The 26,284-nt window shown below is 42.7% G+C and overlaps 2 protein-coding genes and 1 long non-coding RNA gene across 6 annotated transcripts in view; 2 read left to right on the top strand and 1 right to left on the bottom strand.

Annotated features, from left to right (window-relative positions):
* LOC146377457 (PC3-like endoprotease variant B) overlaps positions 1-14,304 on the top strand; it is a 209,219-nt gene extending 194,915 nt beyond the window's left edge. For all 4 annotated transcript variants that reach the window (XM_084942699.1, XM_084942698.1, XM_084942700.1 and 1 more), the window contains exons 18-20: positions 4,371-4,540; positions 8,016-8,078; positions 8,557-14,304. In XM_084942699.1, coding sequence (XP_084798825.1) covers positions 4,371-4,540; positions 8,016-8,078; positions 8,557-8,700 — 377 coding nt within the window. In that variant the 3' untranslated portion in view covers positions 8,701-14,304. The remainder of the gene's footprint in view (positions 1-4,370; positions 4,541-8,015; positions 8,079-8,556) is intronic.
* On the bottom strand, positions 1,408-8,692 carry LOC146377458 (uncharacterized). Its single transcript, XR_014801592.1, has 2 exons — positions 8,595-8,692; positions 1,408-2,876 (listed from the first exon to the last, which is right to left on the bottom strand). It is a non-coding gene; the product is annotated as an uncharacterized LOC146377458 (long non-coding RNA).
* A 2,296-nt stretch (positions 14,305-16,600) lies between the features above and the next one.
* pou3f2b (POU class 3 homeobox 2b) lies at positions 16,601-20,419 on the top strand. The gene is made up of 2 exons (XM_084942707.1): positions 16,601-18,503; positions 18,817-20,419. Exon 1 carries the CDS (start codon positions 16,693-16,695, stop codon positions 17,836-17,838), a length of 1,146 nt encoding a protein of 381 aa, XP_084798833.1. The 5' UTR covers positions 16,601-16,692; the 3' UTR covers positions 17,839-18,503; positions 18,817-20,419.
* Positions 20,420-26,284: the final 5,865 nt, after the last annotated feature.

Genomic DNA, 26,284 nt, shown 5'->3' with positions numbered 1-26,284 from the left:
GTTGCACACAACTTACACACACACACCTTGTTAGCCACACACAGCATAAAACCACAGCGCCTTCCTCTGTGTCCCTGTCAGGGGTTTCAGGTTTGTTAGACTCACCGAGGCATGCTGGGAGAGAGAGACGTACCCAGACTTTCTTGTTGATCTCTGTCAACAGGGGTTCACACTGGCCATGGAGGTCCTGGAATATCACTTTTTACTGATAGTCAGGCAAAGTCAGGAACCTTAACCAAAGTGCTGTCAAAGTTTAGATTTATTTTAGATTTCTTTTTTTCCTCGCATTACATTCCTGTTTCAGCCCAAATTAGGAAGGAGGTGTGTTTTTAGGGCATAAAAGTACTCGAGCTCAGTTATGGAAAAGTCATGGAATTTCACCCGAGGGCCGCAGTGGGTATCTCCTCTCTTTTTCTGTGTGTGTGTGTCTTGCTCCGTTGCTCACTCGTCTCTTTCTGTCAAGATGCTGATCTCTCTGTTGAGAAATCAATGGCTCCCCCCCTCTTCCCTCCTCCCTCTCTCTTCATCCATCCATGTATCCCTCCCCATGCTCCTGGATCTAACCCAAGTTCAAGCTGTTAGTCAATCTGCTGTCCACACACACACTCACTTCATTCACAGGTTCTTACAGTGTTGCTATTCCTCAATCGTATCCCCAGTGACATCATTCTGTAGTGGGCCAGTTAGCCACACTGTGCCCTGAGCATCACCCTCAGTCATGACTTTGGATGATTCTAATTTCCAGACTAGCTTGTATTACGCTGTGTGCAGAATAGATTAGAGTGCGTTTTCATATTTTTTATAAATAGCTTTCCAAATCTGTTTGTCATAGAAACGGTAAACTTAAACTTAGTAAGATATGAATTTGTATGTTTCAGACTTGATTGTACTTAATATGTGTACTTTTTAAAGTAATTAATGAGTTCCCTGTAGAAAGTGATATGTTACACTATTACATCATCACAATACTGACTGCAAAGTTGATGAAAACTAGCTGCGCAAGAAAATGATCATTGAAACAGCACTTCAACTGTAGATTTGTCCCAAAAATGTCTCTCCTCTGCATGATCCTATAAGCCTGTTGATCTCTGCTTTTTGTTACCTTTTAAAAATTAATCTTTGGCAGATGGCATCAGCATCACCCTGGGTCATGTGGTCTTTAGCTGCTATGTTTGTGTTAGTGTATAACAGACTTCTGCAGATTTTGAATGCCTTTAAGTCAGCGTCACTACTCCCTAGGCTTGTTACTTTTTACAGGGAGGTTTGTTTATTTGAGGTCCCATGAGGAACTGCTGCCATTTTTAGCATTAAACCTGTGTGTTACAGTTTTAGCAGAACTTATATATTTATATAAAGGCAACTCAACGGACACCGTCTGAAGACACAAAATTTGTCTGATTTCTTGGAAAGATAAAATAACAAATCTTTATGCCACTCACAGAAAAAGAATATCAGAAGCAAGGCACAATAGCAAACAGGACCATTGTGGAAAGGTTATTTCACTCTTAGTTAATGATGATGATAATTATAGCAACTTACTGATGATTTTGAGATCCCTGGTGTCATAAAGAATGTGCAAGAAGTGATTAAGATGAACAGATTTGGGTCAAAAATGATTTCTGTTACTTACTTACAGCGCGTACCCTTAAATATACCGAGCTACATTTGCTAGACAGAAGCTGTGCTATTTATAGTGGTGGCAATACTGTAATGGACATGTTGGGAAGTGCTGTTGCTGTTCATCACATATTTAGTGAATAAGCATTTCACTTAAATTGTTCTCTGCCGTCGTCCTCCGTGTCTGTTTGATGCTGGTTAGCCTGCGGATGCCTCCAGATGAGCTTCACATTAATGATGTGTAGAATGAAGCCAGTCTGGTCGGTCTTTGTGATGCGGCTGTCTCTCTGCTGGCGTTTGTGAGGGGAAACCGCCTCTGTACGTGCGCCTGTGCCTCTGTGTGTGTTTGTTTGGTGGCTGTGCAGCAAGTGAAGGTAAATTGCTGTGATTATGTGGCAGTAATTGAACAGGGATGGTGTGCTTAATTGAGTTGTTGTTTCTTGATGTTTCTCTGTAGTAGCAGGAACCACCGAGCTGACAGGTGCCTCGTCTCGTCTCGCCTCGCCGGGATGAGGGCTTTTTTTTTTTCCTTCCATACTATAGGCTTTGTTGTGTTTTCTTTAAAAAATGTGTGTGTGTGCATTCGTGTGTTTGTGTTTAAATGTTCAAGCAGGTAGAAGAAATCATGGGGTTTGTGAGATGGTTCTGTGCGCTTCTACAGGTTATTTACATAATATTTGTACAGATTTATGGCTTTAAATGTATGCCTCTGTATATGAGTCTGTGCATGCGTGTCTTCTTTCATGTATGGGCTCTATGGAAGAGGGATGGTGTGCATGCATCCTTGTTTCTTTGCATGTGCTGATTCTGTGTGTGCGTGTAGCTCTATCTGATCTGCCTCCTGGGCTCTGTGGCCCAAATCAAATGGTAGGAAACATCAATTTCACCATTCCGTTTTCCTCCTCCCCCTTCCTCTCCTCCTATCTCCTTGTATAATTTCTCCCCTCTTCTTCCCTTCCTCCCCCCTCTTCAGCCTCTCCTTCTCTCCCCCCCTTTTCGATGTCTTTCTCTCTGCGGAAGTGTGATTACGTTGCTCCTCTGAGCACCAGTGATCTGAGGGTTCAGCGTGTTTATATGTGTGCGCGTGTGCGTGTGTGCACGCGTGCTTGGTGACTGCTTGGTGATCTGAGCAGCCCGGCGCTGGGTATTGTGCAGCGCAATTCACGGACGATGTCTCCAGATGAATGCCTCCATTCACAATTACAGCCTCTCCATTAGCTGCAGCCCTCACCGCCTCGTTGTTGTCTTTTCTTCCTTCGCTACAAAAGGAGAAAAAAAAAGAAAAAGCAATTAAAGCAGGACAAAAACAAGCTAGAAGAACACAAGTGATGTACCTGGAAGAGAAAAAAAACAGCAAAGGCAGGGGGAGTTGGGAGTGTTTGAGAGGTGGGGGGGCTGATTCTTCAGTCGGGATTCACACTACACACTATCTCTGTTTTATTCTCAAGGAAAGCTTGTGGATTTATTTGAACATTTGTGCATGAACTCAGTCCCCTCAACTACAAATACTCTGTGTCAGATATATATTTTTCATTTTGCTGTTTGTGCTGTAAGCGACTCTGTCCTGCAGTTTCATCCTTACAGGGATCTTCTTTTTTTTAATACACAGAAAGCTGAGAAGCATCCTCTAAGTTGAGGACAGACTAGTGCTTTTTATGTGTGTGTGCCTCTATTACTACAATATTATACTCTGTAATATGATAGAATAGATGCTTCCTGCTTTTTTTCTTTCTTTTTTTTAATTCTGCAAAATGATTCTTACACATTCTTTGATATTATTAATGCAAGGAACAGATGGATATGTTGTGTCACTGCACTTACTTATTCTAACTAAAGAGGATAATGTCAGTGAGATAAATGGAAAGGCTGGATTGCATCTTCATGCAGGGAATCCCTTTTGAAGGGTAGACAGTTTGAGTCTGACACTGAAATGGCAGAGTCTGCCGCTAACAATGAAAACTCCTGCATGACTCTCTTGGCTCACAGTGGGCCCTTGGTGGGGTGAAGGTGAAGGCAATGAGTCTGTGTTGCAGCATCTCACCGAAAACATAAAAGTACTGTAAATGTTCTTGTTGAGTAACAGAAGTATAAATTCAAAAATCTGGTTTTAAATCAGCTGCTGCTGATTTTAATATCAATCTAAATAAGGGCTCTTTGAAAGAACAAGAACTCCTCCTGTAAGTAAAACCCTGCATATAAAAATATTGCACAACAATGGCTGAAAATAACAGTTTGTAAACTGTAACAAAACAGGGTTGACTCGATAAAATCTTCTGATGTATGTGCAAAATGAAATTGCAAGGCAAATATCACCCAATATCATTTATTTTAGCAAAACTGCCTGAATAACATTTTTCTGCTACTAACCTCAGAAATGGTAAATGGACTGGTTCTTATATAGCGCTTTTCTACTCTATCTGAGCACTCAAAGCGCTTTATACAACTTTTTCATTCACCCAATCACAATTTTCTAGGTTTTCAGTGCTACCTAACTAGCATTCATACACATTCACACTCCGATGAATGCATCCTTGGGCAAGATATTTGGCATGCAGACTGGAGCACTTAGTAGGTGACCCGCTCTACTACCTGAGCTAGAGCCACTCCAGCACACTTTATGTATTTACAGACCACAGAACCGTTCCTGCCTTATTTTAAAAATGCAATAGAAACATATTTGGCATGTACTGTAGATAGAAACATAGGTAGTGAGGCATACAGCAATCTAATTGTGCTTCTATTTTTAACTTCAGAGGGACCCCTGCAGAGCGTTGTGTCCATGGGGTTGAATCACCCTATCCCTCATGGGTGGTTGTTCCAGAGGGACCAGTCCCCTCCTATGGACCTGCTGCAGTGGATCTACCAAATGGAGAGGGAGAAGAAGGTGCGAGCTGCTGATATCGCCATGTCACTAAGAGGAAAGGTACAGTATGGCGCACGGAGCTGGAACACAGACTCTCCACACATCACAGGCACCATGATTTACTGTTCCAATAAATCACTTGCGTCGCCTAATTTCCTATGGATTTCAATTTCCCCCTGGACATATCTGCATTGATCAACTTCAGGTATAAGGATGTGCCAGGCGTCGCTCACTGTGACACTGAAGAATGGCTCACAGATCTCTGTCAAGGGTGTTTCTGTGTGTGTGTGTGTGTGTGTGTGTGTGTGTGTGTGTGTGTGTGTGGGTAGGGGGTAGAGCCGTGGGATTTGTGCACATGCAGCATTTCTGTTGAGCGCCGTCGTCGTCACTGTCGAGGCTTTAGGATACAAATCCTTGAGTGTGAGTAATAACATCTGAAAATGTCAGAATCATACAGGCAGAGATAAGGATCAGACAGTTGAATCGGGACTCCAGATATTGTTATTCCCATCATATCTGCTCGTAGTCTAGGCCTGATTATGAGGAACAATTAAATATCATTCTGGCTTCTCCAACAGTTGTTACTGCAGAAAAAAGCACCAGGGTATAACGCTCCTTAGAAAATTAGACGACATTTTGCGGTCTACTTAATCATTGCTCCAGCCCCAGCGTTTGAGCTGAAACAAATTCACAAGCCCCTGTCACTGTCCTTTATGCTGCATTATCAGGCCAATTACAGCCTTGACAGAAGTGTGCCGCCGGACGACAGGTAGCTGTTTGCGTGCACACGTTGCTGCCCGACGTGTCCTTGCAGGGGTACACGGTCCCCGGGCCTGTAGATGAGTTTTGAGCCGGTGTTAGGAGGCAACGGCAAGGCCTGACAACGTCTTTACCCCGAGTTCCTCCCCTAGAGGCAGATCTGAATGGATTGCAGAGGCAAGGAGGAGAAATAAATTGGAGAAAAGGATAAATCGATGCTCGGCGGAGAGGCAAACAGACCTTCCAACCCCCGGCCCAGAGACACACACACACATGCACGCACACACATGCACACTCGTACCACAGCGTGGCTTTTTTCCTTGGGCTGTATTGGATTGGTATGCAGAGCTGAGGAGAGAGACGCTCAGAAAAAGACTTGGCCTACAAATGATGTCCTTTGTTTGATCCATTAGGTTGGGGGGGGGGATTGGTTGGTTGGGGGTGGATGGGGAGGGTCGTCCCACGGAGACGGTGGAAGGGCTGGGAAACAAACGTCTCTGTCTGTGAGCCTCTCCCTCTCTCTACTCACCAGCATCTTCTCATCTCAGAGAAGAGAGAAAGATCAGCTCGAGGAAAAGCTGGTTGTCGTCTGTCTGCGGTGATGTGTTGGAGGGCAGAAAGGATGCAGTGTAGGTGTGTGCGCCTATTCGCTTGAATATGCTAAATTTACCAATCTGAAGCTTTTCATCTGGAGGTTGTTTTTATTCTTTTTTTTGTGGTCGTGGATTTTTCTATTTGTTCATCGTAGTTGTCGTCCTTCCTCTTGGATAACAGTAACACTGTGTTCACCACCATCATTTCTGATCTGAACTGGGAACTCTGTGACACAATTACAAAACAAACAGTCTGACAGATATCTTTGGGTTTTCATTTTAATATGTATAATTTTTTTTTTTTTTAAATAAAGCAATAAAGGTCGATGCCAAAAATTTTTTTGTTAATTGAACAATGAATGATGTTAATACACAGCAAACAACATAAACCCGAAGCTGCTGTTGCTGTTGAATCGTATTATTACCTCTGCCAACAGGTAATGTGATCGGTTGAGTTGGTCTGTTTTCACGCAAAGTTATTGCAATTTAATTTTTTTGTTTGGTGTTGTCAAGAAAATATCACAATCTGGTCTCTGTTCTAAGTTCTTACTCTGGAACGGGTTTAGCCTTAGCTGAGGTTTGCAGCATCACACTGCTCTTGTTTCATAAGTTATCAAGGCATATAAATACCGTAAGACTGTAATATAACATGGCAGTGCAGAGAGAAACACTCTGATGTAAGAAACAGCATCATGAGTTTGGACTGGGTGCTTCATTTGTTTTCACCCATGTTAGCAGCATAGCTGTATGAGCTGAAAGGTCAGTAGGGCTGGGAGTCAGTCCACTGCTTTGATCTAGACCCCCAAAATATATGCGATCAACTACAGGACGGATTGATGATGATTATGTGCCGAAATGTATGTATTCTGTCTGTTTTTCTATAGAATTATTATCAAGCCAATAATTTAAGGTGGCAGGTTCACAAACAATAACCTACAGTAGAAAATTTGCCATATTCCCGTTAGCCTCATCTGTGCTTAGCAAATGTTAACGAATTAGCATGCTAACAGAGCAAACTTAAAAAGCAGGTGTTCTCCTTTCTGAAACCCGCGTAAGTTGCAGCAAGTTTCCATAAAGCCTTCATATTTAATATTATGAATGGATCTGCATGTATGAGAGGCTCTTTGAGGCCCACTGCTTAGAGCATCAGGCCAACATAACTCTAAAAACCGATTCTTAAGATGCTCTCAAATCCAAACTTCAACCTCCTTCCAGTTATTTATGCATCCATTTTGCTCCATCACCCCTACTCTGGTCTGTACTCTACGCTATTTCTGACTCTTTTTGGGAGGCATGCATTTTTCTGAGCTCTTCACCAGCAACGGCACACAACGCCATTTATTTTAGCTTGGGAGTTCTCTTTTCACTCCGTGTCTTTTTATAGTTTTGTCGTTCATACTGTACTCCCCACTGTGCTTCTATTTTCATGAATGCTGTGAGAAATAATTGAAAGCACCGTGTATGGTGCCGTCTGTTGCAGCGCTCCCACTTCCTCATGCCTTGTAAATACTGTATCACTAAAACCCCCGCTGTAAGCTGCCGGCTCGGGATTCCTCACAACTCTGAGACGTCAACACTCACTGAAAACTTGAGCCAAGATCAAATCGTAACCAGAGCCTGAACGTTGCTCCTGTGGACAGAGCCAGCGTTTGATTGATTTCAAATTCAGCTGTTTGTCCTTGCCTTTTTTCTTGCAAAAACAGAGTTGAATTGGATTCCTCTGAACAGCTCGTGGCCCATTTCCTCTGTGTGTTTTCTCAGCTTTTTGACTTCCATAAGGAGGGGGAAAAGGATGTCAAAGGAGTCGCGACTCCTGCTGCAAGTGGTGGTGGTGAGAAGTGCAGCAGATGGAAGCCCACAAGGAGCCTTAACAAGAATAAATAACGTACCATAGCTGCTAAAAATAAAATATTGCTTATTAGAAATTAGAGTTTCTCTACTGGTTTTGCACATGAATGCAGCTTGCTAGTGTAGCCGAGTGCTGCTCAGCCTGTAAAGACATTGGTGTCACGGTGAGGAATAACTTTAAGAAGCTGAAAAATATGGTTCATTACCAGGTTGGAAGAAATCTGCATTATGGGAAATGCAGGAATCAGTGTATTTTCGCTTCCCTCACACAACAGAGCCATATTTTGTACATATTTTGTTTGTCTTTAACATGAAACATCTGTTTCATTAACCAGATGGGAAAAACTCGAGGAGACAGACCGGTTAAGTCGAGCCTGACATCTAGTCTGGCTTTCAAGGTAAGCTGCAACCCCCACCAGTCCTAAAACACAGGTTATTTTTATAGTTTGGGTTTTTTGTGCTTTTTCTGTTAGGGGGGGTGAAGACTGAGGAGTGGAATAGATGAAGGGAAAATGATTTGATTTAATGAATTCAAGGAATGTGAGTTTGCATGCTAGACACATGGCACTCTGCCCATTTGGCCACCAGAATGCTTTATTTTTTTTTTCATAATAGATATGTGGTTGGTCTTTTTGTTTTTGTTTGTTTTTTAACAGCTGAAACAATTATTTAATTGAATTGGCAACTATTGTGATATTCAGTGAATTAATTAAAGAGATTTTTCCCTGTTGAAACGTAACCCACTCAGGTGCAGCGTTTTCGATTGTAGGAGAATTTTCATATTATAAAATTACCCAATAAGTGAACTGAAGAGCAAAATCAGACCCTATATTGCCTGTAGACTGCTATCTTATGACTATTTACACTGTCCCACAGATACTTGACACACATGTTGCCCAGAAAACAAGACCTACTGTTGAGAGGGAGCCTCCTGAAACCGAGACCTTCGGGGACGATGCGGATGAGGAGGTCCTTGCCCTCACAGAAGATCCAGGATGTCGGCACAATCAAGCGTTTTAGATCCAACAGATGACGGATCTGTGAGCAGAAAGGCATGAGAGGGGGCGGGGCAGAGGGAAGGGAATTAAAAACACAACCATGAACCATAGTTTCGTAAAGACTGTAATTTTCCACAGTGCAGAAAAGCCAGTTAATCATGAATCAAGTCAGCGTACTGTATTTTGACTTTGTGGCCTCGGTGTCCGCAAAGATGACTTATTGTAGGTCGGCTTTGAAACCCACTTTCTCACCTACACAAACCTCAAAACCCTGTTTCTGAAAAACAAATAGCTTCAGCAGCGCTCGTCTCCGCCCCCCAACCCCCGATCCCACTCCTGGTTTGCCTTCGGAAGTAGCAAAGGTTAGTGGAAGATATGTTTGTCTTTTTCCACTTCAATGAAGGGTGAATTCAGCAATAAGAAATGGATTACCCCGTTCATTAAAGGGGGCTGCGTCACTCCTCATTGAGTTGGACAAATAACAAATTAATTCCTAGCCGCCTAATTTCTCTCTGTTCTCCACTGAATTCCCAATAACGTCGAATTACTGATCACAGCCATGTGAGCTCTCTCAACTTTCTATCAATTCATTAAAATTTTTGCCACAGTGGAGATACTGCTGAGGAGGATCTCTCCCTTTTTTCTTTTTTCTTTTTTTCCCATGCATGCTTCCTTTAACACCACAAGCTGTATACAAACAGAAAGCAAGTGAAGTGTTAATATTAGGAGATTAAAAAGACCAGGAAGCGTTACAGAGAAAGTTACCTTCACCCCGGGCAGTAAACTTTTTTTTTTCTTTGCCAGTCTAGTGCAGGTCTGTTGGTGGAGGTGTTTTGTAAAGTAGCAGTAGTGTATTGACAGGGCAGTATTGATGTTTCAATTAGAGCAGCGTTACATAGTGCTCCAGCATGGTAACACGGTGCGTCTTCTGCCATCTGCTCTGCCTCCATGTCTGACGAACGAGGCACGTGGGGCTAATCGAGCCGCACATGAGCGATGGGGCTGCGAGATCTTCCGCGCACACACTCGCGCGCACGCACACACACACTTATCCCGTACGCACGTCCTTATGCAGAAAAATAAGGGGGGAAGGACGATGGAGAGCTCCTCAGCCCTGCTGTTTAAACAGCCTTCAGAAAGCCTGTGATTCCTCGCTTCACATGTGCCACAGGAGAAGCCAGCAGGTTACTTCCCCGACAAGAAAACGGGCAAAAGCGCCAGATGCACAAGTTAAAAATCTTCAAAAAAAAAAAGAAGCTCATCTGATAGAAAGAACAAAAAATAAATAAATAAAAGAGAGAGAGAGATCAGCTTCTGCCAGGTTTTCTCGTGCTGGGACAGCCTGAAATAACAGTGTGTATTATGCCTGGCATTATTGCCTGCCAAACCACACGAATCAAAGACCTCATTGTGTGGATTACCTCGTTAATCTGTTGATGCCATTGACTAGTATTGCAGGTGCTAATGTGCCAGGTTTTTTTCCTCCTCTTTCCTCCTCTCTTTTCTTATTGGGGAGGTGTAGCGTTAGGTTTGTAATCTGCTTTAAATGCTTTCTGGGGAATGAGACGCACTGAAAGCCAGCCAAGAGAGCTCTGCTATCATGGAGCGCTTTCTCTTAATACAGCACACAGAGGGGGACAGACTGACTGAGGTTGCGGCGCCTGTGCCAACGGGGACGAGCTAGCGAGCTACACGCCCCACGCCACTTGTTGAAATATATGACTGCATGAATAATGAAAGAGGAAGAGGGAAGTGGTATTGCTAGAGCAGTCCCACAATGACATCCATCACAGGAATGCCTCATTGCTCCTCTTCTTCTGTTTCCTCCTGCAAAAAGAAAAAAAAAAGGAGCTCCAACTTGTGTCTCTTTGGAGAAGCTAACCGGAGCTGAGCTCAGTTGCCTGCCCGAGCTGATAGACTTTAGAGGTGAAACCAGAAAGAGAGGAAGATAAAGAGGCAGAGAGAGAGAGAGAAAGACAGAGGGAAAGGGGACAGAAAGAGAGGTAATCCTTGCTTTTTTTTCAGCTCCCCGGGGTGGTCTCTTCATCCAAGGCCTCAAAGAGGGACAGAATACACGTCCCTGCTACAATGAAGGGGACCCACAGGGGATGTTGCTATCAGTGTGTGTGTGTGGTGGGGGTGCAGCTTTAAGCAGGCCTTTGAGTGGCCTAATTGCATTGGAATACAGCAGTCTGAGAGCTGGCTCAGATCACGGCGGGCTGCTGGAGGGGTGAGCGCCCGCACCTCGACAGCCACACTCAGCAAAAGAGCCCCGGCACAAAGCACACAATTAATGCTGTCCCTCTCGTTAACTCTCTCCCCACTTTTTGTCCTCTCCTACTTTTCTCTCATTCTCCTCCTCCTCACCCCCATATCTTCGTCTCTCTCTCTCGCTCTCCTCTCCCTCTCTCGCTCCTCCCTCCCGCCTCAGTATGTCGTCACTCACCCACTGTATTAATCCTCCCATACAGCCTGTCAGTCTCCCTCGTCTTTGATGCACACAACAATTACAGTAAGGATGAAAGGCGTGGGTCGGCTCTCGTTATGCAAGATTCGAAACGGGCCTTGGCGAGAATTATTGACATCCGAACAGCTAATCTGAAATAAAACTCTGTTATTACTTCGAAGGAAGTGATCTGTGCTCGCTGCATATATTTCTGGCTGTATATACTCAGGATTAGGGGATCTTATTTTATTGCATAAATTAAAAATAAGGCATGTACTTTATTTGTATTTAAATGAGCCCACGCTGATTGTATTCTTCTGATCTGAAGATTTTGTATCAGTTCTGCTATCAGCTAAAGTCAAAGCAGCTGATAAATGCAAAGTAAACAGATTTCCATTTCATCACGATTGTTCCCCAAAGATGACACCGCGGTAGAGCAATAATGCTCCAGCGGGGACTGTTTGTATCTTTGCTGCATTAAACACAAAGCTGTTACAATCTAAATGTGCTTCATTGGATTTTATCTTTTACAAAGAAAGCCTGGATATCATACAGGAATCTAGAGGTGTATTATATTAGAGATAACTGTGATATTTAAAAAAAAAAATGATATATCAATATTGTGCTAGTAATTCATAAGCGGTAATGCTGCAAATAATTGTTTTTTTATTGTGTGTGCTTTAGTACAGTTATGTAAACATTTGTCCACTGGTATTTTGAGTTTGTTTCATTTAAACTATGAAAAGTCGTAGATTATTTTCAATAATAACATCATTTACATTACTTTGAAAATGTATTTTCTACAGATGTTACAGTATTGTTTCTATATTTTATTATAAATCATCAAACTAAATTCTAGTATTTTCTGATATTGATTAGTCTTTTAAATACAAGGTAAAAAAAAAACTAATCAGATTTTCAAATATGAATATCTAGTGACTGTTTACGGCTTCTAAGGTAACCATATGAATCTTTTTGGATTTTGGACTGTCGGCTAGACAAAAATAAATGTTTATGACGGGAATTAAATTAATTTAATTTAGCAAGTTGTTCCACACATAAAGTTCAGCAGCTTCACTGAAGGTCATTCCATTTTAGACTGAAAATTCACTGGAAAAAAAAAACTAAACAAAACAAGTTAACCTACTGGACACAAGATAACGCATCTGCATCACCAAGAAGCCTGTTTTCAGTGAATGGAGGCTTTCAAATCTCCACATCACACTAAAACTGCATACTGAGTTGTGATTGGCTTTCAAAATGATGATGTCATGAATTGTTTTTTTATACTGTGCATGCATATGCAAGGCAGGTTTAAGGTGAGCACAGCCAAACCTAATCATACCTGTCAGCACATGGGTGTGAAAACCTTCCTACTGTGCACACACACACACACACACACACACACACACACCACTGTGTTCTGGGCTGTTTGTGTTCTGGAAACTGATAAGTAGGTTTCATTAGTTAAGACTGTGAAAATAATCATGATTACAAATTTCTTTCTGAATGGTCTGACACGTTAAGGTGCTGTATCTTCTCTCTGCAGTGGGCGGTGGACATACTTTTCATTACACGGGTTAATATAATTGTTCTTTGGCGTTCACAGACAGCGAAGAGTGATTGGGCCTCGCCTTCCTCTCTCCCTCAGTTTGGACCCCAATGTCCTCGTCTTTAAATAGGACTCAGCGGACTGAGATCGTGGAACAATCAGTGATTTAAAAAACATATCATACTCAACCAGCCCCTCCTTTGATTTTCTTCATTACACGAGCCGTGTCTTAATAAAATCAAATTATTTCCGCTCACAGGACGCTTTCTGGTGAGAAATTGGCAGAGGGATGTGAGCTGATGTATGGGGAGACAGTCGCCTAATTAGAGCGTTAGAAATTGAATCTTTACAGCACACGGGTCATATAATTATCCTACTGTTAATTTAACGCTTACATTCTCTACTGTTCATTTTTATTCCCTTAAATGCAGTTTGGCAGCGACCCTCACTGCGTCTCGGTGCATGAGAGGAAAGGCAGCGTGGCCCCTAACGCTGGCCCCTCTGTGTGATTGAATAACTACGGACCCTGCAGTCCAAATAACAAGGCTCGCATCATTTATGCATTGTTAAGCCACGTAATTGAAACGAGCCATAGTTTGCATATTACGTCATTAAAATAATGTGCTTTGCGTTTCTCCCAACACGACTATTTAAGCCTGTGTGGCGATGTGGTAATTCCTTGAATTACAGCCTAATTACCACAATGTTCTTTTGATTTGGCCGATTTCAATGTTACACCACAATAATGTTCAATATTACCAGAATGAATTACTGAGCCGTGCCTGGAAACTTTTTCCTGGTATGACTTAAATCCTGGCCTCTTCATGTGCTGTCAGTGCAGCTGGATTCACTCCTATGAAAGATTATTAGCCTCTGAAATGAGATCCAGTAAAGGCCCAATCAGTAATACTTAACTGAAGAGCCCGAGTGATACATGGAATACGAGGATTTTGCATGTGTTTTTGCTCTTCATCATCACTACTCGCTTTATGCTGCTGCGTATTACTGATGTAAACAGACCATCAGAAAGCATTATAGCAGTTGTCCACTGTTTATCTCCGCAATTAAAGACAAGTCTGTTAATCAGGGCTGATGGCAGTTTTCTTTCTTTTTGAAAGTTTGCTGACAAAACATGTATTTACTATACAGCTAACAGCCTTAAATGTATTCTAAGTTGGTTACGTTACTTGTCTTTTGTTCATATTTTGTGGCATAAAAGATCAGAAATGAGAATTTTGGCCACTTAAGCGACATCAAAGCGCAAAGAAAAAGTTGTAGTACAACTTAAATCAGCATATGAATTGAAACTGCAATCCAGGTCATAGAGAAGCGACATTTTGCAATTAGCACTTGCTCTTTGTTGGATGGCCCTGCATTGTTCCCAGACCTTTGTCTATATACACGACATGTGTCCCTGTGTGAACTTTTTGAATAAATTAACATCACTAATAATGATTTGTGAGCGTGAATATTCACCATTTGTGTTTTCGTTGCACGGCTTGAATTTTTATTTTTTTTATTTTTTTTGGGAGGGGGGGGGGTGAAAAGTATTTCTTTGATAATTGCTTTTTTATTGCCTCTTAATTTTACTGCAGGTCCAAAGTTATTAAATAAAATGTTTAATTACAGTTTGAGTCATTTGCATACTTTGAAAGTTATAAATTGTGGATATTGAAGAACTGCCTGCATTGATTTATAGGTTTAATTTGTGGCCAGTATGTATGACTTTATTTCTGGTGGACTGAATTGTTGTAGGCCATAGACTAACCAAAGGTACTGTTAATTGCACACATGCAGCAGGAATCATTAATGTCTTCTAACATGCAGAATTACTGCCTCAGAAGTTAGAAAGTTAAACATGTGCCTCTGCCAGTGAAAAATGTCCAAGATGTGTTTGTCATTTTTTTCACAGTTTGCTTTCTCTCAGCAGAGTGTGAGGAGCAGCTTTGAGGACAGACATAATCTCTCTCATCTTTTTTTTTTGTTGCTTTTTCTAGCCCTTTCTCCCTCTCAGGGCCCTGTGCTCTTTACTCCTCCCTCCTTTATCCCTGCAAAAGCTTTGTCCCCGCAGTAGAGAGCCTCTCTAAATAGAGGCCTTTAGATAGTCCGGGAACAGGGGTGGGGGAGAGCTGCAGCGATGCAACTGCTGTTGTTTCATTTACCTCTCCCTATGGCAACCAGCAGCAGTTGGCCAGGAATGTCCCCTCTCTGGACAAAGTCCTGGTCCCCGAAGCTGACACTGGAGGGTTGGGGGGGGACAGCTGAGACAGGATGGAAACCTGCCCTCCCTGCTCTGGACTAGAGGCCTGAGTTTGGACTTAATCCTCCTCTTCACTTCTTTCTAGTTTCACTTTAGTGGATGACGAGCAGCCAGAGAAGGTGTTCACACAATATTAACTCTGTAATCGTTCTATATAAGACCTGAAAATAATTTTTAAATCTCTTTTAGTGAAGTGAATAAGCCTTCAGTACAGTTGCACCATGCTCTAATGGCCCCATATACAGGTTCTTTACAGTGTTGTAAACAGCCATTTAGTCCCTCATAATATCCTTTAAACTGCATTTAATAAGGGCACACTGGAGAGAGTTTTATCTCTCTCTTTTTTTTTAATCACTAAACTTTGCAAGTCCTCCATGCTATATATGTATAGAGAGAGAAAGCCATAACTTCAACTGGGAGGGGGCTTCCTTCTTTTTATCAGCGTGTAGCCTCTCCCACCAAGACAGACTTGTAAAACTCACTTTACAGCCTAGTTGGACACAAAAGTTGATCTGTTTACTTTATGGGCTGTTAAAAGTTTTAAAGTCAAGACAGCTGACCGACATCTACATTTACAAGCCTTCGGTGAAGGGAAAAAATATACTAGTTTACACTTTTACAGGAAAGCGTCAGTGTTTGAGGAAGTGCAGCTTGAATAGCCGATGCTTTTAAAGATCCCAGTCCCCATTACCAGCTGCAAAAATCACCTGAGACCGATGCCAGCTAATGGCACACACCTCAGTTTAAGCAGAGCGCAATGTTTTTACCTGAAGACTTTAAATACATTTCAGTCTGCATGGCAGCAAATGTTCAAAAGTTTGTTAACATTTTGTTACTGTCATTTTTTTAAATAAAATCAAATTGTTTAAAACATGCCTGAGCTCCTTTCTCTATCAAATATTTCACTTTAGAAGCTTCTTGTGTGACAGATTTGTTACATTTAGTTTCATTCCAATATATGTCATTATAAAAAGTCATTATAAAAAAATGATTGGCTCATCTAAGATATATATTCATCCTCGAGAAGAGACAGCGCAATATGATGCATTTTTCCTGCTTACAGTACACAGACAACTCTGCACGAACAGCAGCAGACATATGAATATGCATGCATTACAACGACAAGCAGAAATGTTGCACTAAAACAAAGATGTCAGACGGAACTAAGCTTTACTGCAAATGTAGACTACACAAAACACCGTCTAGTCCTTGTTTGCACTGAGGGGGGAAAAAGTTATGCGCAAATCAGAAGGGTTCGCACTTTTTCCAGTATTTAATGCCATAAATGTGCGTAAAAATCTGAAGTCCACCTAAATTAGGGATTGAATGGTTAAATACACGGCTACACAGAAGAGCTCCGGGTCTCCTGGAACTAGACTCCCTGCAGTCTCAGTCTGGATAGAACGAGATTATCAAAGTAAATGAACTGGATCTTACAGCTGCGCTGCTGATCCCGGTGCTCCGTCTCCCCATGCTGCACTCCGGCTCTCCGCTTCCACGGGAGCCTCGGCTCGCACCTCTCCAACAAAGACAGTAGTGTTTGTTGAGACTTCCACGCGGCCAATCGCCGCGCCGTTGCCCCTGGTAACCCCGTCCATCATCCTCCCCTACCCAATGAGCGGCGGGGGGCGGGGCGGAGTCCAGGTGCGCTTCGGCGTCCACTTGGCAGAGCGCCTGGGAGCCGCCTGTGGGCAGGAGAGGTTCTGTCAAATGCGAGGTTCCTTTAATAAGAGCGACCAGTCCGGCTCCGAGAGTCATGGCGACCGCAGCGTCTAACCACTACAACATTCTCACCTCCAGCGCATCCATCGTGCACTCGGAGCCCGGCAGCATGCAGCAAGCCACGGCGTACCGGGACGCGCAGAGCCTGTTGCAGAGCGACTACCCGCTGCAGAGCAACAGCCACACGCTCAGCCACGCACACCAGTGGATAACGGCGCTGTCCCACGGAGAGGGAGCCCCGTGGTCCTCGAGCCCGCTCGGCGCGGAGCAGGACATTAAACCCGCGGTGCAGGGCGCCCGGGACGAGATGCACAATTCCAGCAGCAACCTGCAGCACCAGTCACGGCCGCCCCACCTGGTGCACCAGACGCACGGGAACCACCACGACGCCCGCGCGTGGAGAACCACCACGGCGGCGCACATACAGAGCATGGCGACGACAAACGGCCAAAGCCTTATTTACTCTCAGCCGGGCTTCACCGTCAACGGGCTCATCCCGGGCAGCGGGCAGGGGATGCACCACCACAACCTAAGAGACAGTCACGAAGACCACCACAGCCCGCACCTCAGCGAACACGGCCACCCTCCGTCCCAGCATCAGCACCAGCACCGGCCGCAGAGCCACCACGACCACTCGGACGAGGATACGCCGACCTCGGACGACTTGGAGCAGTTCGCCAAGCAGTTCAAACAGCGCAGGATCAAGCTGGGATTCACGCAGGCGGACGTGGGACTCGCCCTGGGGACCCTGTACGGAAATGTGTTTTCGCAAACCACCATATGCAGGTTTGAGGCCCTGCAGCTCAGCTTCAAAAACATGTGCAAGCTGAAGCCTCTATTGAACAAGTGGCTGGAGGAGGCGGACTCCACCTCGGGCAGCCCGACCAGCCTGGACAAAATCGCGGCGCAGGGGAGGAAAAGAAAAAAACGGACTTCAATCGAGGTAAGCGTAAAAGGAGCTTTGGAGAGCCATTTTTTGAAGTGCCCTAAACCGGCAGCGTCGGAAATAATCAGCCTGGCGGACAGTCTGCACCTGGAGAAAGAAGTGGTGAGGGTTTGGTTTTGTAACAGGAGACAGAAGGAAAAACGCATGACCCCTCCGGGAGGAGCGCTGCCGGGGAGCGAGGATGTGTACGGGGACACGCCGCCGCACCACGGGGTCCAGACCCCGGTCCAATGAACTCTGCCGGACCGGCTCCTCCAGGACTTGTTTACCGTTTTAATTTATCCCACCCCCCAAGGTTATATATAAATCACTGGACTATGAAACGATATAGTGGGTGTTTTATGTATAATAGATTGCAGTGATTACTGACACAATATCTGCAGTGAATATCTGAGAAATGGAAAACGAGTGACGGGAGGACAGGACATTTTTTGTCCTCCCCTCTCGCAGAGCTGAAGGAACATAAGCCCGTGTTATGTTCTCCGAGGATACATGCCCAGCACTGTGACTCCAGACGACGCAGTTTCAAGGTGTAGCCCCTATTGTGTACTGAAATTATACTTGACGAAAAAAAGGAGGGGAGGGGAAGAATGGTTTTAGAAGAAAAGCTTCCATTTTCCAGTTTTTTTCTTCTTCTATTTTTTTCTTAAATATATCAAATCCAACCTTTTTGGGGCTGTGCGTAAAAGGGAAATCAAAGACGTTTTTTGTTTTTTTATCTTTTATTTTATTTTCGTTTCTTTTTCTTTCTTTTTTTTTTAGTTTTGTGGCTCTAAATTGTGCGTCCAGCAGTGATGGGTGTGTGGGTAGTGCAGTGGGAGGTCAAAGGAGCTGCGTTAATGGAGTAAAGTGGAGGCCGGTATAGGCTTCAGCCCCAGTGCAGTGGAGTCCAGCTGAGGGTGAGCATCGCCTGAGTCCCATCTGTCAGCCAGACCGCTTTTATTTATTCTGTGTGGACTGAGGTCACCATTTAGTTAAGAACACATTATTATTATTATTATTATTATTATTATTATTATTATTATTATTATTATTATTATTATTATTAGTGCACGTGCAGCTCACTGGTTAAACTCTTCAGTATAAATGGCCTGAGCGCAGAGATGTGGTAAATAAAAAGTGTGTGACCTCTATCGTGAGTCAGCCAGCAGTCTAAACAAAGTCCGTGTTTTCCACACAACAAGCATTAAATATTATTATTTCCCCCCTCAGAGCGTCTCCCAGCTCCAGGATTGGGGCTCCGTGGCGATTGATTGGATTATATGGCACCTTTTTCTTTTTTTCTCTTTTTTTTTCTTCTCCCCACAACAGGATGGGCTCCACACACACACACACACACACACAGAGATTTCGACACAAGCAACTCTCACAGAACAGTTTGGATCCGCTTTTGTAAATATTGTATAACTTTAAAAAGTCATCCCTCTTTTTTCTCGCTTTTTCTTCACTGGGGCACTTTTTCCCGTTTTCTTTCATTTTTTGTCCCCCTCCCCTCCAAAAAACAAAAAAACAAAACAAAAAACAAAACAAAAATCACACACAAGCAGGTTGAGCTTCAGAGTCCATAGCCTAAACCCACCGCCTTGCACTTGTGTACCTTTTTTTAATGGTTCGGACTTTTTTCTTTTTGTTTCTTTCTCTTTTTTTTTGCTAACGCGTTAATTTTGACGTCTACAAATGTCTGCTATTTTTTTTTTTTTTTTTTTTTTTTTTTTTAATTCCTCTGAACTTTTATTTTGCATTATTATTATTTTTCTTTATTTTATTTTATTTTTTGGCTTAAATCGCCTAGTAAGAGTTTGCTTTCGCCATTTTGCGCCCGCTCTGAAATAAAAACAGTGCTTTAAGAGTGAATCCACATAAATATGGCAGAGAAATGTCCACAAATAAACGATCTAAGGGGAGGATTACAAAACAAAATTAATGTGCGAATAATTTGTCCTCAAAACATATTTTAGTGGCGTTCCAAAAATTGCAGCATATGATCAAAATTATTATTATTTTACAATAACCATGCAGCCTTTTTGTTCGTCTGTTTTGCCTTTTTTATATAACGGGGGAAATTGCGCGTAGACATTTTATTTAATGTTATTTTTTTTAGTTTTGTTAATGAGATTGTAATTTATTCTGGGTGGCTTTTACAGAAGAGACAAAGGGTGAGATATATAAGAAATGAAGAGCCGAGAAGGCTTTTGTTTTGTAGGGGACGGGGTGACAGAAAGAGAGACCTATTTTTCTTTCTTTTTTTGTAATAGCGGGATTGCCACAGCCTGGACCGTCACAGCTAAATGTATATACATGTTTTTCTCCGTGCAGTAGCTCGCCTTTTTGTTTTATGCAAAGAGAGAAATCCAGGGACTTTTTTCCCCTCTCATGTGGAAACTGCTTTTCTTTTCTCCTCCTCTTCCTTCTCTGTGTTTCTTCTGCAGAAAAAAAACCAATAATATCATTAACAAGCAGAAACCATCATGGCATTGAAATCTTTCTTCCAGTAGCTTTAAAACCAATCGATCCAAGTCACAATTCACTGGAAATACAAGTTGTGGGATGTAGACCTGTAGCAATCCAACGCTGTTCTTGCTGTTTTTGTTTAATTGCTTGTTTGTTTGTTTGTTTTGTTTTTTGTTTTGTTTTGTTTTTTTTTTTGGGGGGGGGGGGGGGGGATAGGCTATGTCATATTCACTGGATGAACTTGGGGTAGATATAACGCAGAGGTGAGGAATGCCTGCAGGTGTTTCATCACTTGACACATGAACAACGGACTTGCACATTTTTAAATAACGGGGTTGATATTAAACAGCTTTTTTCCAACGTCGAGGCTAAATGTATTTATTTATTTTATACACACACACACACACACACATACATATGTATACATATATATATTTCCGTAAAACCCAGCAAATCAGGGAGCTGCTGCACTGAGTTGCCTGACAGCTGTGCTGTTAAAAAATATGCTTCTTGCTTTGAGCCCATTCGTTTGAGTGGAATTAATGGCCGAGAGAAAATCAGGGTTGATGAATGGAAGATTGTGAGCCGATGATGTGTTGTTTCTGCCCCGAGGCTGCTTTTAAATGAACTGGCTTTGGCTGGGAAAACCACAGCTTCCATCTAGGGTTAAATTAGGGCTTCCCAAAGTGGAGTCCGAGGACTAAAAAGTGGTCATTTTGGAGGGCTGAATCACGGTCCAATGCGGTAATCTTTTTCTTTTACTAATATGTGGACTTTTTCTTTTATCACGCAGGATTACACACAAAGATTGTGAGCAGATGTAGATGTGTCCACCATTTTTATTTAGTTTTTTCCCCGTCTTTTGCTCCTCTTCTCCTCCCTTGAAGCTTCTTAGATTAATTAAGATAATTAATTAATCTAAGAAGACAAAAATGTATCTTATGAAGTCAGCTTTAACCCTATGCACAACTTTAGGCTGTCGTGATTAAATGAGGGTTAAAAGACTGGCAATTGAACGCATCGCGACGATGCTTTCCTGATTTCAGGTAAAACCTGAACGCTTTAAATTTGTCCCGATGTGCTAACATAAAAAATACTAAGAAAAAAAACTCTTCTTCTGTTTCTTCTCTTCTGGTGACCGTGAGTTTGACACTGGTGACCCTGATGGCATTTCCCCCTTTCCCTTGAGTGAGTTATTTCCCCACAGTAAGCATTGGTGTGATGTTTGTGTGCACGTGTGTGAGAATCTAGCCTAGCTGATTATTATTACTATTTTTTCAAGCTTGGATCTGACAGCCAAATGCAAAAGTTCCTGCTTAAAAATGTGCGTGATTGCGCGCGGGCCTTGTGCCTGTCAGAATAATATTAATTAGAATCGGATCTGTTTCCTGTTCTGATTTCTGCAGCCTCACGAGCATGGATGAAGTGCTTCTTTTCTCTCTCAGAATTAAGAAGCAAACAGAGAGGTGGATTGGCAATCAGTAGCTAATAAGGTATTGATAGTGTTTATCAATAAAGCTGATCATAAAGAACTAAAAACCAATCGTGCGCTTTAAACAGAAAAAGAAAAAATATGCAGATATCCTCTGATTCAAGGTGGGTGTCATTTTAATCAAAGTTAATGTGCTTAATTTAACCTATACGAGACGATGACGATGTAATACCAGCTTGCCAGAGAGCGCGTCTTCACGCGTTGTTTTGATGTGGGAAGAAACACCATCATCACCACCCCCACTCACCGTTTGACCTGCCATTTGGACGCCTGGTATGAAATGACCCCGGCATTTAAAGCCCCCTCCGCCACTCTCTGATCTCTGAAGTAGACTTTTGTGAAGCCCTGTAATAAAAATAAATAAATAAAATAAATAACATTTTAAAAAAGGAAAAAAGTGCGCCCTCGCGCCCTTCATCCGCTCTCTAGCAGATGCAATTAATAGCGCGTCGCGTTAATTACACCTTCCTTTTTATTTAGGTGACTTGAAATTTCCCATTAGGCTCACAGGCAAGGAGGGAAAGCTGCTGTGCTGATGCTGTGGCGCTGACTGAACCGAGCAGAGGAAGAGAAGCGGGAGGGTTGTGGGGGGGGGGGGGGCACATGGTCGATGCTCTAGCGCCATCTTGCGACACCAGCAGGAGCCTCGGGAGGAGGTCGGGTCAAGTTTCTCTTTCACGACAGAAACGTGGAATAGAAGGCTTCTCTGTTCTTTGGGGATATTATGTTGGGATACTGTTGGGGTATTTTTTAAAGTTCATATTCTAATGCCAATTAATGCAAGGTAAAAATAAATAAATAAAAAAGATTTCCCTACGCTGACAGATGAAAGCCAGGTTCATTGTTCAACCCTTTAACTGTCCGACCAGATGGAGGACATTACTTTTCATTCATAAAAACAAAACAAAAATGGGAAAAATTCAATGTGCAGAAATGTTAAAAGTTGAAAAGATGTTACAGTTTATTAATTCCATAAAATCAGGCTTTAATGTTAGCGTCCCCCATGAAAGGAAGGAGTTTGTCCAACTACAATTCATAATTACAATTCAATCTAAATAAAAGTGCAGTGGAGCAGTTTTCCACTGGTTATATCTTTGCCATTCATGGCTGGCCAGTCTCTGTATGGGGTTGACCAAAGTGCAAGTGATTCTTCAAGCCTCCACCAAGCTCCACATCCCTGCCCAGATTCGTGCTCACTGTGGGCCCCCACGTTAAAACTACAAGCTGATTGTGAAAGACTCTTTTACACAAGTATGAGTCAGGTTGTCATGTCTCACCTCCATTAGATAAGCCTCGTCTGTATGTAAACTTACCTCGACAGCATTGGAGGGTTTTGTTCTCTTCTAGTGACAGAAGCAACCAGTGTCTCCAGCGGTGGGTGATGAAGTAGGGGTGTACAGTGTGAGATTTAAGGAGCATCGCTGACTCAGCACGCTCAGCCCTGCCACTAGATGAGCATGTGTAATTAGTGGTTTTACTAACTTGCTAACAGGCGGGCTGTTAGGTGTAAGTGTGATTGGACAAATGTGGATACATATCAAAAAAGTGATACACGATCTCACTCAGATCACAGAAATCTAGTTTAACACTGTGTGTAACTACGCAATGTTTCAGTGTGAATTTCAGGGGTCTAATTGATTTTGAACACGAAGGTTTTAGCCATCCATCCCCTCCACAGTGATCTTCACTTAATGCGTTTGTACGAAGCATCAAACATCAGGGTCCATCTCTGAGTCCTGTGAGGACCAACCAGCCCAACAATCGCTCACTTATCTGTCAGTCTCTCTTTACTCACACCTCCTCCTCCTCCATGCACACACAGAAACACACACAGATAACAGTGATATAAGCTCACGAGCTGAACATAATTCCACCATTTGACATTGTTGTTGTTTCGGTTTCACTCAGATGCATCGCAGCTAATTACACTTTGCACACTTAAGCACACAAACGCGCGTGTGCGTTCATTTGTAAACGAGTTATTGTTTAATTATAACTTCACATGAACTTTGCTGATCAACGGGGCGAGTCGTGTCTCCCCTTCAGCGCATAATTATTCGGGCTATAATTGCTCGGCCTGTTTGTGAAACATGCTCATCCTTCAGCACGGCCATCGCACACATCCTGTGGCAGACCTGCGCTGTGAAGGCCCGGTGTAAGAACAGGAAGCTTTAGGTGGACAAATAAAGCTTTTATATCCGCTGTAAATGCATCATTGGCCACATAAAAATTTTTTTAACAGTGCAATTATATTTGTATAATCACAGAATTATTTCCAAAAAACCCAAAAATTACCAGGGTCAATATTATTAGTCCCCTTTTTACTGAGCCATAGCACAAACCACTGCTGTGCAATGATGTGCAATGAAGTGCTTCACCTCTGTATTGCTCTAAGCAGTAAAAGCAATTTAAAACTGAGGGTTATCTTCCAATTTACACACAATATAAAAACTTCAGTGGAGAAAACATCATGCCAAATACAAAAGACATCTGTTTAGACTTGAGAAAAAGAATTGTGGATGCTCACAAAGCGGGAGATGGATATACAAAGTTATCACAGAGCCGCCAAGTGTCAAGAACTGGACTGAGATGTATCATCAAGGAATTCAAAGAGAGCCACACAGTACAGAACGAGTCTGGCAGAAATAGGAAGCGAAAAACTTCAAAGACTCTGTAAAGCAAACTAGTGAGAGATGTGTCTGAAGAACCCAGAACAACTGCCAAGACATGAATGAATTACTTAGCAAAGTCAGGACTGTTGACGTAAAGAAGACCATCACTAGAATTCTGCATATAAGTGGACTGTGACGTGGACAAGAGAAAGAAGACACATTCAAGCCAGACTGAAGTTCGCCAAGGACAACCTGGAGAAAGATTATGCTTACTGGAACTGTGTCCTTTGGTCAGATGAGACGAAACCAGAGCTCTCTGGACACAGACACGCTGATTATGTTTGGAGACAGAAGGAAAAGACATACAATTCAAAGAACATTGTTCACAGTGAAACATGGTGGTGGGAGTGTTATGCTGTAGGGATGCTTCAATACACCTGGAACTGGGAATCTCATCAAGGTGGAAGGGACCATGAAGAAGCATATGTGAAGATTTTGAAAAAGAAAACCTCATGCAGGCAGCAGCAAAACTGGTTCTCGATGGATGTCCTGACAATGAGCCAAGACATACATCGCTCCTGCAGAACTACCTCCAAAGGACCAAAGTAAACGTTACTGGCTGGCCTTGGATCTTTTACTTAGAGCTTGTTCCTCTGCTGCCACAATTAGTGCCTCTGTGCTGTCTTTTTGTCCAGCCACTGGTAGTATTTAGACATTTATATTATATTATATTATATTATATTATATTATATTATATTATATTATATTATATTGTACCCTATCCCCACAAACTGCATGTCTTTGGACGGTGGGAGGAAGCCGGAGTACCCGGAGGGAACCCACGCAAACACGGGGAGAACATGCAGTTTGTGGGGATAGGTTAATTGGTTAATCCAAATTGCCCATAGGTGTGAATGCGGGAGTGAATATGAGCGCGAATGGTTGTCTGTCCCTGTGTGTTAGCCCTGCGACAGACTGGCGACCTGTCCAGGGTGTACCCCGCCTCTCGCCCTATGACAGCTGGGATAGGCTCCAGCACTCCCCGTGACCCTGAAAAGGATAAGCGGAAGCGAATGGATGGATGGATATTATATTATTATTTTATTTAATAAAGACAGATACTCACACAGGAACAGTCTAAAATTAAAGTAAGTAGTTGTAGTTCAAAACTGAAAATATTGAAAGAGTAAGACTAAACTGTCTACTCTCTAAATTCACACACACTTTGACTTCTTTCTCTGTTTATTGAGGGGAAAACAAAAAAAAAGCCGTGACTAAGGCCAGCATTTGCAGGCAACCCTCTGTTTTAATAATGTAGATGTCACTTTAATACATTTCTAATCATCTGTGCCACCAGGTCAAAGTTGGTGTGAAATCTGCAGGATGGCTGGCTGGTTCAAAACAAGAAAAACTGTGTTGTTCATTTTGAACGAGCAGACCCGAGATAATGCTGACGGGTCACACTATGATTAGAGGGATAAGAAGGGAAAAAAAACACTTCAGGCTCCTAAAAATTCTTCAAAGGAAACAATCTCAGCAAGGAAAGTCTCTCCTTGTAACTCATGTCCAACACTGAGGCCATAGCCTGCAATGAGAGGCCAGATTTTTTTTTTTTTTAGTCCTAGAAAATCAATTTTCTAAAAGGAGACCAAAAAAAAAAAAGAGGGACTTGATGTAACAGGATAGAGTGAGTTCATTTTGAGAAACAAGCACCGCATCTCTTCAGCCAGCATCAGATCGGATCTCTGAAGAGTCACTGTGTGGTGGCACTTTGTTTACAATAATTAGGGCGAGGTATCACAGTTTGGCAACATGTACAAATAAAAACAGTTATCCTCGTGGATGCACAGACGGCTAAAGAAACAGTGTACCCCTGTAGGTTCAAAACACCACCCTGTTGAGTTTAGTGCTTGGAATAGATTTAAGAAACTGAGTGCTGACATTCAATATCCTTAAAAACATAACAAAAGTAATAAGCTTCAGACACAACGGTGAGGACTGCCAGGGATGTCTTCATTATTAGAGTCCAAGGAGGGAAACTAGAGAAGCAGCACCAAGCCACATAATGATGGGTATCACGGTGAGGTCTCCCTCAGGCAGGTCTGAGGCCTGTCGAATCCCAGCC

Source organism: Perissodus microlepis, chromosome 11 (genome assembly GCF_051167445.1).
Source record: "Perissodus microlepis isolate ML-2025 ecotype Zambia chromosome 11, ASM5116744v1, whole genome shotgun sequence".
In the NCBI taxonomy this organism is placed as follows: Eukaryota; Metazoa; Chordata; class Actinopteri; order Cichliformes; family Cichlidae; genus Perissodus; species Perissodus microlepis.
Note: the sequence above shows the minus strand (reverse complement) of the source record. Positions and strands in the feature narration are given on the sequence as shown.